Consider the following 16,039-nt stretch of genomic DNA (forward strand, 5'->3'; position numbering starts at 1 on the left):
CTGCAGCATTTTGAATTAATTGAAGCTTCCGAACCTGGTACAAAGGTAGCCCCATGTAGAGCGCAATGCAGAAATCCAAGCGAGAGGTTACCAGTCCATGTACTACTGTTTCAAGGTCCTTTTGGTCCAGACAGGGACGCAGTTGGCATATTTGTTCCAAAAGCAAACCACAAATTAACATGACTATACATTTTGGCCATGAGTCCAGCATTTGTTTAAAATATTTCTTTATTGCCTCTCAGCCCACAAGCACTCTTGAGGCAATGAACAAATAAAACCAATTTAAAAAGATAAAAACATTTTTACAATACATAAAAATACTGTTTTAAAACTCCTAAAACAGTTTAAGAACAATCATAAGAACCCAGTTTTAAAACAGTTAAAACAGCAATTCTAAACACTGAATGCCATGCGGAACAGCACTGTTTTGGTTGCCCAGTGGCAGCTTAAAGGGATGGAGCCAGCCTAATATCCTTAGTAGTGAGTTCCACAGTTGAGACATTGCTACAGAGAAAGCCCTCTTAAATATACAGTGGTACCCCGGGATACGAATGCGCCGCCTTACGAAATTTCCGGGTTACGAAAAAAATCTATTTAAAAAAACTGTTCCGGGTTACGAATGTTTTTTCGGGTTACGAAAAAATTTTTGGTGCTTTTCGGCGCTATTTCACACCAAATCGCGGCTTTTCCCCATTAGCGCCTATGGCTTTTTCGGCTTACGAAGCCTTTCGGGTTACGAAAGCGGCGGCGGAACGAATTATTTTCGTAACCCGGGGCACCACTGTACCCACCAACCTAATTTCATGAGGTGTTGGGACATACAACAGGGCCTTCTCTGATTATCTCAAATTTCTGGCAGGCGCCTATGGGATGAGGCAGTTTTTCAGATATCCAAGCCCCAAGTAGTTTAAAGCTTTGTAGGTCAACACCAGGATTTCATGCATGGCAGGGGGTTGGACTGGATGGCCCTTGCGGTCTCTTCCAACTCTATTATTTTATGATTCTATGATTCTAGGCATCTTGAATTAAACTTGGAAGCAAACTGGAAGGAAGTGTAGTTCTTGAAGACTGGTTATGGAGAAAAAGCAGATTGGAACATGGGCAATATCCAGTAAGAGTGAGCCTAGCAACAGCCAACAGGAGCTTAGCCAATAAAAGATAGTAACTATAAATACGAAGAGAGGAGCATGAGTCAATTAGATAGGGAACTGGATAAAATGAGATAGGGAGCACAGAATCATAGAATGATAGAGTTGGAAGAGACCGCAAGGGTCATTCAGTCCAACCCCCCTGCCATGCAGGAAATCCAAATCAAAGCATCCCTGACAGATGGCCAGCCAGCCTCTGTTTAAAGACCTCCAAGGAAGGAGACTCTATCACCCTCCGAGGGAGTGCATTCCACTGTCGAACAACCCTTACTGTCAGGAAGTTCTTCCTAATGTTCAGGTGGAATCTCTTTGCCTATAGCTTGCTTTTGTTTAAACCCCAATTTTCCCAGTATGATAAAGTCCTATATAAAGAAAATTGTGAATCTAATCGTCTTCCTAGTACCCAAGAAGAACATACAAAAGAACTGGCAAATGTAATATCGGAGCCATTGGCAATAATCTTTGAAAACTCCTGGAAAACAGGAGAGATCCCAGCAGACTGGCAGAGGGCAAACGTTGTCCCCATCTTCAAAAAGGGGAAAAAAGAGGATCCAAACAATTATCGTCCAGTTAGTCTGACATCAGTATTAGGAAAGATTCTAGAGCAGCTCATTAAACAGAGAGTCTGTGAACATCTAGAAGGCAATGCCATAATCACAAAAAGTCAACATGGGTTTCAGAGAAACAAGTCATGCCAGACAAACCTAATCTCTTTCTTTGATAAAATTACCAGCTTGGTAGATGAAGGAAATGCTGTGGATATAGTATATCTTGATTTCACTAAGGCCTTTGACAAGGTTTCCCATGACATTCTTGCAAACAAGCTTGTAAAATGTGGACTAGACAAAGGAACCTAGAATATTGTGTCCAGTTCTGGGCACCACAATTCAGAAAGGACATTGAGAAACTGGAGCGTGTCCAAAGGAGGGCGACAAAAATGGTGAAGGGTCTGGAAACCATGCCCTATGAGGAACGACTTAGGGAGCTGGGGATGTTTAGCCTGGAGAAAAGAAGGTTAAGAGGTGATATGATAGCCCTGTTTAAATATTTGAAAGGATGTCATATTGAAGAGGGAGCAAGCTTGTTTTCTGCTGCTCCAGAGAACAGGACCCGGAACAATGGATGCAAGCTACAGGCAAAGAGATTCCACCTGAACATTAGGAAGAACTTCCTGACAGTAAGGGTTGTTCGACAGTGGAATGCACTCCCTCGGAGGGTGATAGAGTCTCCTTCCTTGGAGGTCTTTAAACAGAGGCTGGATGGCCATTTGTCAGGGATGCTTTGATTTGGATTTCCTGCATGGTAGGGGGTTGGACTGGATTGCCCTAGTGGTCTCTTCCAACTCTACGATTCTATGATTCTATGAAAATTCAGCTGCTGGTGTTCTTTGGGTTTTTTAAAACAAAAGATGTATCTGTTCTTTCAAGGGGATTTTATATAGCAGCAGATTAAGTTCACCATAGTTTTTAAATTTAATTTGACTTACTTCAAAGGTGTGATCCAATCTGTAAATAGGTGCAGAATTCATAGCACTGACAACCTCAAGAACACCATTAAAATTGTTAAGCTCTTGAAAAACTTGCAAGATCTCAATTATCCGGCACACTACAACAACTCTTTCCTCTAAGTTTTCAGTTTCAACGATGCATCTAAAGGAAAAGCAATTTAATTTTATCATTTTATTATTTGATTATCAGAAGGATAAAAACAAAAAGAAATGTCACCTAATTCAAGATTTTCCTAAAGTCTGATTGCAATTGCAAGAACCAATTTTTATGAATTAAAATTAAAAAGATTAACTTCAAGCTCACCTATGTATTTCAGCATGTATTATTGATCTGGACACATTTCCTGACTGTAAGGAATCAAGTACACAGTAGTACAACTCAGATGCAATAGTAGCCCCCTCATAAGTTGGAGTGGTAGGAAGCAAGATTAGAGAAATATATTAATGTATTGTGAAGAGGGCAACATCTTTAGTTGGTAGCGAAAACAGTATAATATGAGCCTTAAATAAAAGGTGGGCAGTTTCTAATGGTCCAAGTGCAAATATTGGATCTGAAGACCTACTGCAAAGTGCACCAGGCCTGGATATATATATATTAAAAAAGGAACTAGAAAAGAAACTCAAAGTGGTCAGAAGATGACTTCTGGTTTGGCATAGATTTTTTTTTAAACCTGTGGACGGATGGTACAAACTATTTAACTCTCATCCAGGCATATCCAAGAAGCATTCAGGAACAAAAAAGTGCCATGGTGGGGGCACTGTGAGGTTCTCTGGGAACCACAAACAGCTGGGGGGGATGTTTTCTCCATTTCATTTTTAATTACTCATAATACAATACTAAACATGTCTACTGAGAAATGAACCCTACCAAGTTAAACTGAATGGTTTTCTTGGAATAATATAGGCATGCAAACTCAATGCAGCACAGTAAGCAACATTCTAATAATAACTGCATAACTGAAAGAATATACTCTGATTGTTTTTGCTGCAGTTATTTCCTGCTTTGAAATACCTATATTTTGTCTAGTTGGATCTCACAAAACATGTGACTTCAATCACATAAATCTTAGGACACCCAAACTACTTACTTTTCAAACCATAAGGTAAGATTGGTGGTATGTCTTATCATCTTGAGCAGGTTAGGAGAATTGATTTCTTTATCTTCTTTTGTCCATACACTTCCAACCAACTCTGATGGCTGCACAGCTCTACAAAATGAACACAAAACATGAGGTGAAAAAAACAAAGCTAGTTGTCTTTTTTATAGCAATTAAACAACCAGACTATCAGAAATAACTGCCTTATCAAAAAAGTAATTCTGACTCAGAACACTGAATAAATGGAGTTATTTGCATTTTTTATTTTGTACAATATATGCTGCAAATAGGCATTCTCTCCTATTTAAAACATCATTGCTAATCAGTTTTATCTCTCATACATAACAGTCTTGCTAGTGAGAATTAGAGACCAAGGCAGACAAAAACATTACTTGTAATTATAGTGTGGAAAAAAGAACATTTTTAGAGGGGGAAAAAGGGCACCTGTAAAGTTCAGATTCAAGTAGAGTGAGCTGTCGAGCAATTTCTATTGGATGCAAAGTGAGCAGGTCAAATGTGTCAATTTGTCCTGGCTTGCTTATATGCCATTCCACTGGAGGTGGTAAGTTTTCAAAGGTAATATTGTGGCTTGGCCCAATGGCTTGTGCTTGCTTTTTTCTATGGATTATCTTTGTGATTGACTCAACCCATTTCTTCATAGCTTTCCCTGAAAAGGAAAAGAAATACATGGCTCAGCACGGTAGATAAGTTACCTAGACACTAGAAAAGTTTTAATTGTCTAACATGAAAGAATGCAAAAAGGAATTTCATAATGAAAAACAGAAGCCAGCATTGGTAGCAGTGGCCCACCAGAAGTATCTAGGAAGCTCACAAGCTGGATATAATGGAGATGTCCCTTTGCTTGTGCCTACAGTGTAGTGATTAGATTCAAAGGTATGCTGTCTCTGACCATGAAGTTCCATGGATAATTTTCTCTTCTTTGACTGTCTAATCTTTTAGCTTACATCCATTTGGATCACATCCTGTCACATCTTATGGGAATGAATTCCATACATATTTATTCATTTAAAGAATACATGTTCACGTCCCAGTAGGGACGTAGCGGGGGGGGGGGGGGGGGGTCTTGGGGTCCGGACCCCCCTTCCATTACAAAAATGAATGGTGTGTGCTGCTGCGCCGTCGCACCCAAGCCCCATTATAATGGTGGCACTTAGTCTGGACCCCCCCTTCCTAAAATCCTGGCTACGTCCCTGGTCCCAGCCAGAAAAGCTTCCAGGGAGACTCATAAGGTAAGTAAGAACAGGTTGCTTACCTGTAACCGTGGTTCTTCAAGTGGTCATCTGTGGCCTCACACAAATGGGTTTTCATATCTGTGCTGAGACCCCAATCAGAATGTCCTATAGCTGAGTATCTTGGTGGGAAGCCCGCCCCCTCCTGGCAACCATGCATGTCCCAATACTCCAGCGTAAAATAGACAGGGATCTGAAACAGGGGAGGTAAGATGGGTTGTGTGAGGTGCAGATGATCACTCAAAGAATCACAGTTAGAGGTAAGCAACATGTCCTTCTTCTTTGTGGTCTCTGTGACTCACACAAATGGGTGACTGTGAAGTTTACCCAAAAATGGTGGGTCAGGTCAATGGAGAACAGAAGAAAGAACAGCATGTCAAAACTGGGCATCCACTCTAGGTCTGCAGTCGAATCCGAAGTGCTGAACAAAAGTAGATGGCTATGACCATGTTGCAGCTTTACACAGTTCAGGCAAAGAAATACCACAAAGTAAAGCCATAGAGGAGACCATTGCCCTTGTAGAGTGGGTCCAAAGGCCTACCAGAGCAGATAGTTTGGCCAGTTTGTAACAGAGGCATATAGTCTCTACAATCCTTTTCGATAGCCATTGAGATGACACTTATTGTCAACCGTAGCAAATGAATAATCTGTAATTAAGCACTGGATATAGAACACTGATGTCCAATGGACATCCAAATGGTGGAGAATCCTTTCTAAAGGGGATGGCAGCTGTGGGTAAAAGGTAGGAAGGTCTACCTCAGGAAGAAAGGCAATGTCTGGATGATGGATGAAAGTATCCCAGTGGAAAGAGAGGAATAGCTCATCAGATCAAAGAGCTCACTTGCTCACCTTTCTGAGGTGATGGCCACCAAAAAGACCACTTTCAGAATCAGAAGACACTCATCAATAGATGCAAGAGATTTTAAAGGTTTGTGCATGAACTGAAAAGGGACCAGAAACAGTAGTCAATACAGAGTTGGAGGAAGCACCAGAGGGCACAGATGTGCCAGCTCTTTAAGAAACTTCTTATCCACCAGGTTAAAAAAAAAGAGTATAGAAGATTGTGATGGTAGTTGATATGCCACAATAGCAGCAAAATACACTTTCAAGGAAGAGAAAGCTAGGCCCTGCTCACAGAGATACAACAAAAAAGTGTAAGACCATGGACACTGCTATATAACTAGAAGGTTGAAGTCTGGAAAATGGAAATGAACAAAAAGATTTCCATCTATATTCTGACACTGGGGTGGGAGAACATGTCTATTTGAATGGGAGAATAGGTCTGATATCTGGCGGGGGGGGGGGGGCAAGCGACATCTTCTAGGCAGAAGAAGAAGTGGGGGCAAACCAAGGTTGTTAGAATCATAGAATCGTAGAGTTGGAAGAGACCACAAGGGCCATCCAGTCCAACCCCCTGCCATGCAGGAAATCACAATCAAAGCATCCCCGACAGATGGCCATCCAGCCTCAGTTTGAAGACCTCCAAGGAGGGAGACTCCACTACACTCTGAGGAAGTGTGTTCCACTGTCGAACAGCCCTTACTGTCAGGAAGTTCCTCCTAATGTTGAGGTGGAATTTCTTTTCCTGCAGCTTGCATCCATTGCTCTGGGTTCTAGTCTCTGGAGCAGCAGAAAACAAGCTTGCTCCCTCCTCAATATGACATCCCTCCAAATATTTAAACAGGGCTATCATATCACCTCTTAGCCTTCTCTTCTCCAGGCTAAACATCCCCAGCTCCCTAAGTCATTCCTCATAGGGCATGGTTTCGAGACCTTTCACCATTTTAGTCGCTCTCCTTTGGACACGCTCCAGTTTCTCAATGTCCTTTTTTAATTGTGGTGCCCAGAACTGGACACAGTATTCAAGGTGGGGCCTGACCAAAGCAGAATAGAGTGGCACTATTACTTCCCTGGATCTAGACACTATACTTCTATTGATGCAGCCTAAAATCGCATTGGCCTTGTTAGCTGCCACATCACACTGTTGATTCATGTTCAACTTGTGGTCTACTTGGACTCCTAGATCCCTTTCACACGTAGTTTCCTTCAGCCAGGTGTCCCCCTCGGGGGTGGAGGACCCATTAGAATGGTCCGCCCTCAAGACATGGGGCATGGTGTTATCAGTATGCTGATCACACCCAGATTTATTTATCTATGTCTTCGACGGCTGCAGTGACTAGAGATGGCATCTGTCCTCTGGATGCCTGTCTAGGGTCAGTAATGGGCTGGATGAGGGAAAACAAACTCAGGTTGAATCCAGAGAAAACAGAGATACTAGTGATTGGTTCCCTAGGTCCTAGGAAGGAAATTAGTCAACCTGTCCTGGACAGGGTCACACTTCCCCTAAAGGACGAAGTTCGCAGTTTGAGAGCACTCCTGGACTCATCGCTACAATTGTCATCTCAAGTAGATGCGACAGCCAGGAGTGCTTGGTGCCAACTGTGTCCCTACCTGGACTGAAAGGACCTTGAAGCAGTGGTACTTGCACTGGTAATCTCTCGCCCTGATTTCTGTAATGTGCTCTACATGGGGCTACCCTTGTACCAAGTTCGGAAGTTTCAATTAGTACAAAACGTGGCAGCCAGATTGGTCACTGGTTCTTTGAAATTTGACCATATAACACCAAGTACATAACCCTATGGTTTTTAGATCTTAAAGAATTGATGCTGTGGACTACTAACCTGTTGTCACACCAAATATACACTAAAGAGTTAGCCAACTCTCTAGCCCAAGGTAACAGCCACAAAAATGGGAAAGAATTACCAAAAAGTGAGATCAGAGGTTATGCCTGTTGTGGCCCAGTCTTCCGGCCAAGACTGGGCACACCAACGACCACTAAAGTATATTGGAAAACCTATAGAGCCGGCAGCATCAGAAGAGAATGGTTTTCATTCAGCTATATGTATCTGAGGAAGCAGACTGAAGTCCACAAAACTCATGCTGCCAACATTTTTCTTTCAGTTAGTCTCAAAGGTGCTACAAGAACTCTCTATATACTGAGGTCTCTCCTGCACGTTATGACTTGCCCAGGCATAGGCCATTGCTACCATCAAAAAGGTGACTGAGTTTCTCTTTCCAAATCTATCCATATCTGGAGGATAAGATGTTGTCCTTTTGGGACAGACTGTTCTGGGACATTCATTTGACTTTGATCATTCTTCAGGATTTAGGTTTCAACTTCAGCCCCTAGAAATCTGTCTTGTAGCCAACAAGAGTGATCAGTTTCATTGGGGTGACATTGGACTCTTACACAGGATGGGGATAGTGATGAAATATGTGTCGTGAGCCAGGAAGCCATTGTCCCTGTTCAATCCATTGCTGAGGGACTGTAGTTTATGGATGAATTCCAATTCTGCTGTTTCTCTTTCCAATCTACCTTTGTAGTTATTTTGTTCAAGCACCACTGTTCTTAAGTCTGAGATTAAATGCCCAGGAAGATTGAAATGTTCTGCCACCAGTTTTTGTGTATTCTCATTCCTAATGTCTGATTTATGTCCATTTATTCTCTGGCACAGGGACTGGCCAGTTTGCCCTATGTAGAGTGTTGATGGGCATTGATGACATAGCATGGCATATATCACATTGGAGGATGAGCACGTGAAGGTCAACCTAATATTGTGGGTGATGCCATTAGGTCTTGTGATGACATTTCCTGGATAAATGTGTGGGCAGAGTCAGCATCTTGGTTTGTGGCAAAGCTTAGTACCGTGTCCCCATCTGTGTCATGTGTCTTCCAGTCGGTGAGTACCTGTTTGAGGTTTAGAGGCTGTCTGTAGGCGAGTAAAGGTCTGCCACCAAGAGCCCTTGAAAGAGCAGCATTATTGTCCAGAATGGGTAGTAGTTCATTGATGATGCACCTGACAGATCCCAGCTGGGAGCTGTATGTGAATACTAATGAGGTTCTATAATTATGGGACACAGGCATATTCTGTTCTAGGGGAAGTTTCACTTCATGGATTGTGGAAAATGCAACACAATAACTGGTACCAAAGGCAGCATCAATACAAGTGCACTTCAGGAGCAGCAGCAGCCACTGATACTGAAGATGTCAATCCCTACTGAGATAGAGCAGCCAGTACCATAGAATCATAGAGCTGAAAGAGACCGCAAGGGCCATCCAGTCCAACCCCCTGCCATGCAGGAAATCCAGATCAAAGCATCCCCAACAGATGGCCATTCAGCCTCTGCTTAAAGACCTCCAAAGAAGGAGACTCCACTACATTCCGAGGGGGTGTGTTCCACTGTCGAACAGCCCTTACTGTCAGGAAGTTCCTCCTAATGTTGAGGTGGAATTTCTTTTCCTGCAGCTTGCATCCATTGCTCTGGGTCCTAGTCTCTGGAGCAGCCGAAAACAAGCTTGCTCCCTCCTCAATATGACATCCCTTCAAATATTTAAACAGGGCTATCATATCACCTCTCAGCCTTCTTTTCTCCGGGCTAAACATACCCAGCTCTCTAAGGCGTTCCTCATAGGGCTTGGTTTCCAGACCGTTCCCCATCTTTTAGATTGTAAGCCTGCGGGCAGGGAACTGTCTGGTTAAAAAAATAATAATGTAAGCCGCCCTGAGAGCCATTAGGGTTGAAGGGCAGGATATAAATACCTAAATAAAAATAAAATAAATAATTCTTAGTTGCCCTCCTCTGGACACGCTCCAGCTTCTCAACTTCCTTCTTGAACTGTGGTGCCCAGAACTGGACACAATATTCTTTCTCAATGGAACTGTTTTAATTTGTGCCTTCACTATCTCCCTTTTGAGAAACTCCTATCCATCTTGAACTCCCTTCTCTTTTAGTATTCCTGACCAATATAAAGAATGCTTAGAGAGTTCTTTCTACTTTGGTGCAGCATCATCTTTATCCATTGAACTTGGGCAACCTTCCAGAAAGGCCGGTCTGATATGGCCAGACCTTTGAGAGGATTTTCCTGTTCTCTCTCCTTGTACTGGGCCCGAGTCTCCTGCAACTGATACTGTGGTAGGTTGTGGGGTGAGAGAGGTAGATACCGATGAGTTGAGCATAGCTAGAGGCACCATAGGAACCAATGGAGCAGCCGGTATCAAGTTGGTAGATGAAACTGTTAATACCAAGGCTGCAACTACTGTCGGTACTGATGTCATTTTCGATCTGCGAGGCTTGGAAATGGTACATGAAGTTAATAGAGGCTGGTTCAAAGCTGCTCAGTCAGCAACCTTGAGTGATTTCTCCTAATTTTTTTAATTAGGAGTTTTAATTAGGAGGCTCAATTCTTCTGAGCCTGGGTGTTGAAACAAATCAGAAACTTTTCCACTATGTGCCCTGCCCCTCTCCCCCCAAAAAAGAGACACCTAGAGTGTCTGCTGGAAAGCCAAATGTTCAACCACTGGAGGTACAAAGTTTAAAGAGGGAAGTAGAGGCCATGAATCAAGGTGGTGGTAGTGGTGAGGGGAGAAATGGGTTCTGAAGTAAAGAGAGCGAGAGCGAGTGTGTGTGTGTGTGTGTGTGTGTGAGAGAGAGAGAGAGAGAGAGATGGCATACTAATCTAAGCACTGGACTAACAACTGTGGAGACCAGGGTTGAATTCCCCACTCCGTAGTGGAAGCTCAACGGGTGACCTTGGGGAAATGCAAATCATATGCTCTCAGCCTCAGGGAAAGGCAATCGTGAATTTCTTCTGAACAGATCTTGGCACGAAAACTCCATGATAGGTTCACCTTGGGGTCACCATAAGTCGGAAACAACTTGAAGGCACCCAACAATATATTTTGCAATAGAAGATAAAGAGGAAAAAGAATGAACAAGCGAACAGCAGATGAGGGAAGTGGAGAAAAAAAAAGGAGAGAAACTACTCAGCTAGGAGAAGAACACTTGAGAGGACGCTAATGTAATGGTGGATGGAAAAAAACCGAGGGGATGGTAGCTTGGTGAGTTGTGCCATGTGGGGTGGCCATAAGGGGGTGTGATTCTTGCTAAGCCATTCAGCAGAACATTCCTACTGGGGTCTTTGCACAGGTGCAAAAACTCATTTATGTGACAACATGAAGAAGAGTAAGATATATTACAATTAACAGAATACTTCTTCTTGCCTACTGCTACCAGATACCAAGTCATTTCCATCACTCCCCACAAACACCATGAGCCCTGGTCAAAGTCCCTATTTCGTCTGTAAACATTAGCTAGCTGGACTTAAATGGCATTTGCATATCCTGTTGACAGCCTCTACTAATATGGAAAACAGATTATTCCATTCTTGGAACTCTGGAAAGCACTTCACCCAAACTCCCTTCCACTTAGGTTGTTTTTCTTTGTTTGCTTGGTTCAAGATTATAACCAGTTTTGAAACCCTAAATTCAGCAAAATTTTCACTAAGCCTGGCCAATTCTTGTAATTTCTAGCTCTGCACAAACCATACCTAGCAATCCTTGCCCTGTGATGCCTATGGCCTGACTACATCTGTTCTTCCCAACTTCTTTTAGATTCCCGCCAGCATGAAGAGGCCACTCCTACTCCACCCTGAAACATGTTTTCATCTATATCACAGAGAAAGCTAGATAAGCAATTGTAACAATTCATTGAGCCTCTATTCCTTCTTTTCTCTTCAGCTTTTCACCTTTCCTTTCCCTTTCCCCCCATAAGCTGAAGTTCTTAGCTGACTTCTAAACTCTCATATTATGTAGCTCTTGTTCTCCTCATGTCTGGGACAAGCCTCCAACATTTATCCTGCAACATTACTTCTTTTTTGGGGGAAAAAAATATAAATGTTATCACTTGCCATATTGTTGTAATTTATGAAGGCACTTCACTACTAACATTATGCATGTCATATTCATGTGTATTTGGTATAATGTTCCAATATCTGGGGGTAGCTCAGTTTGACTGAAAGCAGTCTGTTCTTAAAACTATTTCCCCCATATCATTTATTTTCTGGAAAGGCTTAGTAATTCAAAAAGCAATGAAGAACAGTTTTCCAGTGTCAACAGATAGTGTTACAACATTTCTTGCATATCACAAGCAAACATAGTAATATTATCTAGACTTTACTTTTCAACAATTGCCTTACATACGCCCTGACACTTGTTCTAGAATTTTAAGGTATTCTAAAACCATTCATGATTTTATGAATCACTATTATAAAATTTCACATTTTTTTCCTCATAAACCTGGGGAAATAAAGCAAAATATCATTCTTTCCTTGTTTTCAGCACTACATCTTATGACTTCTTATTTTTACTAAGCCATAATTTTCTATGACATTTGAATTCAAATGCATGTTGTTGTTTAAATCTTTATGTAGTGAACATATCAAGATCCAACTGTAGTTTGTTTAAAATGGGAGTGGCATTTATCTGCCATCTGAAAAAAGGGACCATATGAACTCATTTGAAGGTAAGAGAGAACATTATGAGTCTGAGTCTGCCACTGCTTCTTCACATAGTGGGAAAACATTGTTTCCTGTTTTATCTGAATAGCAATAGTATTTACATTTCTATACCGCTTATCAGTAAACTAAGCACTCTCTAAATGGTTTGCAATCTTTAAATCTGAACCAGTTCTAATTGTGATTACACTATAAACTTATACAAATAATTGTATGCCATCCAACATTTTGAGCTAAGACGCCAGTTATTATGAGCCATCATGTTTGGCAATGAAGGTTCCATTTTATCAGTTTCAGAATATGCATATACACAAAGAAGCAGCGGTGTGGCAAAAGATTAAAATATTTAAGAACTAATGCAAACCTAGTGACGTTACTTGAAAACCATGGCTTGAATCCATTTTGGGAGAGGGCCCAGGCATGAAAAGAATAAGTGTAACCTTCCTTTCATTTATGGAATGAAAGGTTGGAACTGAAACCAATGACACTAGAAAGCTACCTCAAATGTAGAATATGGACATTTACTTCACTGAACTCTAGATTGCTTTATGGATATGTTTCATTGGTGCTGGGTTAGATTGTATGCTTATGTGGTCTTTTTTTAAAAGATATATATAGTGGTTTAAAATTATTTTAAAGTGACTTTTCTTCTGTTTTGCAATATTTTAATTGTGTACACAACAAGTGACATGTATAAGCATAAAATCACTTTTATTAAACAGGTTTATAAGAAACAAAAACAGATAATATTTTATTGGTTGTAATCAAATACCTCTTACTGTGCCAATGAATTCCTCCAGTCGTTGCAAAAGATCTACATCTCTCTCAAAATCATAGTAGTGATGCTCCACCCAGTGACGACATACATTTAAAACTCTACAACATTAAGAGAGATGAACCTTTCAGGTCAAGGCTTATTCAGGTTTTGGTGAACAGAATATCTTCAGAAGAACAGGCTTACACGGATGGACTGAACAGTAATAAAAGAAATCAATATCCTCTTAAATAATTCTGACTATATGAAAACAGATGCTGTATTAATACTCAATGAATATGACGGACTGACTATGACAAATTGATTAGCTATATTTCTACAAATATTATGCACTGCATACTCAAACATTTGCATTCACATGACTTTCCTGTAAAATTTCTTTCTTCAAAGGAAAAATGTTACTACAACCTAATTAATCTAAATAAATTTGGGCAGTCATGTAGCCCACCACTGTCTACACTTAAAAAAAAACCACTAGAAAAGCCTCCTCTGCACTCTTCTAGGGGTTTGGGGGGCAATTTCATTAGGTCTTCATCCAACAAACTATTTTAGGGGCTTCCACTCCCACAAACCAAAGGTGACTTCTACTCACTCAATATTTTTTTCTTGAACCTTAAACAAGCCAGCCCCTCTCTCTGCTACAACCCAACAAAGTTACCTCCTATAGCCCCAGAGGGCTGGCATGAGGCTTTCCAGTAAAACAAATTAATTAATTAAAGTATTTCTTATTTTTTATGGGTTGGAAGCGGGTAACTTGTGTGAGGTATGGCTCTCCCAAGTCCATGAACATGTGTGTAATCCTTGAACCTAGGACATTTAACTATTCATCATCTAAATGAACTACCAATTTCAAACTATCATATTCAGAAGAAAAAGAAAGCCAGAATATACCATAGAAAGATCATTCACATACAAACACTAAATATCTAAAAAAGGTCATCTGTAAGCACAAGGTATTTTCATGAGCATGTGCATGAGGGGACAGGGGTTAGCAGCTGTGTTCTCTTCTGACTGCAGTCCTCTTGTGCCACATGAAATGTTGTTCTATGAGATTTTCCAAGCCTAAAGGAAAAGCTTTTGGATAGTCATACAGAGAGGTGACCGAAAAGCTCTAATGCATACATAAAACACTGCACACAAACCTTTGGGTGCAGGCCACTAATTTTAAAAGGTGGGATGTAATCTAAACAAGGAACACTTTTACAAGTTCTAATCTGAACTAGTCATACAAAAATATATTTCTCATATATTTACCGCAGCTGTACAGGTTGTATATATTCCTTTCTAAATCTTTTTAGCTCTGCACTGAGAGGTTGGTCTCCATTTTCCATAGCTATGCGATCTGCTTCTGTTGGTTCAGGTTCTGGAATTTCAAACCTAATGTTTGAAGGGAAATTCAGATAACCAAACATAAATATTTAATTGAGATGCTGAACATGAAGGTGTTAAATAATTACTACAAACAATAAACAATAAGACACAGCCACTTCATCTTCAGTATTCAGGAGGTCTCATGATAGAAGGGCCACAGTCCCTATAGATTTTTAAATTTTCCAGAGTTTTCTAAGTGGTGTAGGTACAATACTCATACTAGTAATTACAGCTTCACAGACACACAGAAGGGAGACAAACAGAAATTAGATATTGTGTCATACCTTAAAGTAATATAGTAGGTTAATATATATTTGCTAGCACAGACATTTACTGCTTTAAACAAAAGCTTTGTATCAAATACAGCGTGCCCGCGTCATACACGGGTGCGCTTGAGCTTACGCGCTCAAGCCGCGGGGCACGGGCAGGGCAGAAGGGCCGTTGCGTCCCATTCAATTGAATGGGTGTACGCGCCCGTTGCGCCCCGCCGCACTGCCATGCACGAGCTCCATTGTTTCCAATGGGGCTTGAGCATAGGCAGAATTCGCCTTACGCGGAGGGATCTGGAACGGATCCCCGCGTAAGGCGAGGGCCAACTGTATGGTGAAATATGCATTAAAAAAGCTCTAAAAGAAAGTACCTATACTACACCTATAAAAAGCAGTCAGATATTACTTTTTTTTGTCCAGATATGCATATAAAACATAGAATGGGAGTTGAAGGTTAAACACAAATGGGAAATCATTTAAACGTGTGTTTTTTAAAAATCAAACTCACCTTTTGGTTTTACTTCAGTACTACAAATCTGCAAGGAGATATATGGTTTTCCAAACATTGGGGAAAACAATTCCCTCAGCACTGAAAAAAGGAGTATATTACCAAGAAAAAATAAGATGCATCCAAAAAGGTTTTAGCTGCCACACAAAATGTGGTTTTTCAGATAGAAAAGTGGAGTGCTGTCAACAATTGAGGAAGAACCAGATGTGTGTATGCACCTGACAAAACTTTACCTTTAGCTACTGCAACATTTGTAGCAAATTAATGTATACTTCTTTCCAAACAACAGAAATGTTCAGGAGAAAAAAATTACATAGCAATACTACAGAAAAATCACCTACCTTTCTATCAGGAGACTCAGTAATTCCTGAGGCTTACAAAATGACCTATACGTTGTAAGAAATGTTCGAACAAAGTTGGGATCTAGAATAGAAAAGTATTTCAAGACATTTTAATTACACAGACAGCAAGTTAATAACTATAATTATGACTTTAAAAGACTGAATGTCATCTACAGGTATACCTTAACTGACCCAGTCATTTTATGCCCTCCCAGCCCCCATTTTTCTCCTTATCCTCTGTCTAGCTGAAATTTTTTTAGCAGTAGCAGCACTTGGAGGATGGTGAGGGACGACTGAAAAAACACAGACTTTCAGTGCTGGGTTGCAATAGCATGTCTGCAGTAAGCAATGCTATGCAGCTTGAGATGGGAAAGAATGGAATTCTACTCTAGCCAATCCTACTGCAGCCATATGCACCT

At 40.9% G+C, this 16,039-nt stretch overlaps 1 protein-coding gene across 4 annotated transcripts in view; it reads right to left on the reverse strand.

The window, feature by feature from the left end:
• SOS1 (SOS Ras/Rac guanine nucleotide exchange factor 1) overlaps positions 1-16,039 on the reverse strand; it is a 78,545-nt gene that overhangs the window by 17,433 nt on the left and 45,073 nt on the right. For all 4 annotated transcript variants that reach the window (XR_006101754.1, XR_006101757.1, XR_006101749.1 and 1 more), the window contains exons 11-16: positions 15,621-15,702; positions 14,386-14,508; positions 13,129-13,232; positions 4,197-4,419; positions 3,744-3,863; positions 2,635-2,797 (exon numbers count right to left, since the gene is read on the reverse strand). Coding sequence is in view for 1 of the 4 variants with exons in the window: in XM_042447920.1 (XP_042303854.1) it covers positions 2,635-2,797; positions 3,744-3,863; positions 4,197-4,419; positions 13,129-13,232; positions 14,386-14,508; positions 15,621-15,702 (815 nt within the window). In the remaining 3 variants the exon portion in view is untranslated. The remainder of the gene's footprint in view (positions 1-2,634; positions 2,798-3,743; positions 3,864-4,196; positions 4,420-13,128; positions 13,233-14,385; positions 14,509-15,620; positions 15,703-16,039) is intronic.

Source organism: Sceloporus undulatus, chromosome 1, assembly GCF_019175285.1.
Source record: "Sceloporus undulatus isolate JIND9_A2432 ecotype Alabama chromosome 1, SceUnd_v1.1, whole genome shotgun sequence".
NCBI classification, from domain to species: domain Eukaryota; kingdom Metazoa; phylum Chordata; class Lepidosauria; order Squamata; family Phrynosomatidae; genus Sceloporus; species Sceloporus undulatus.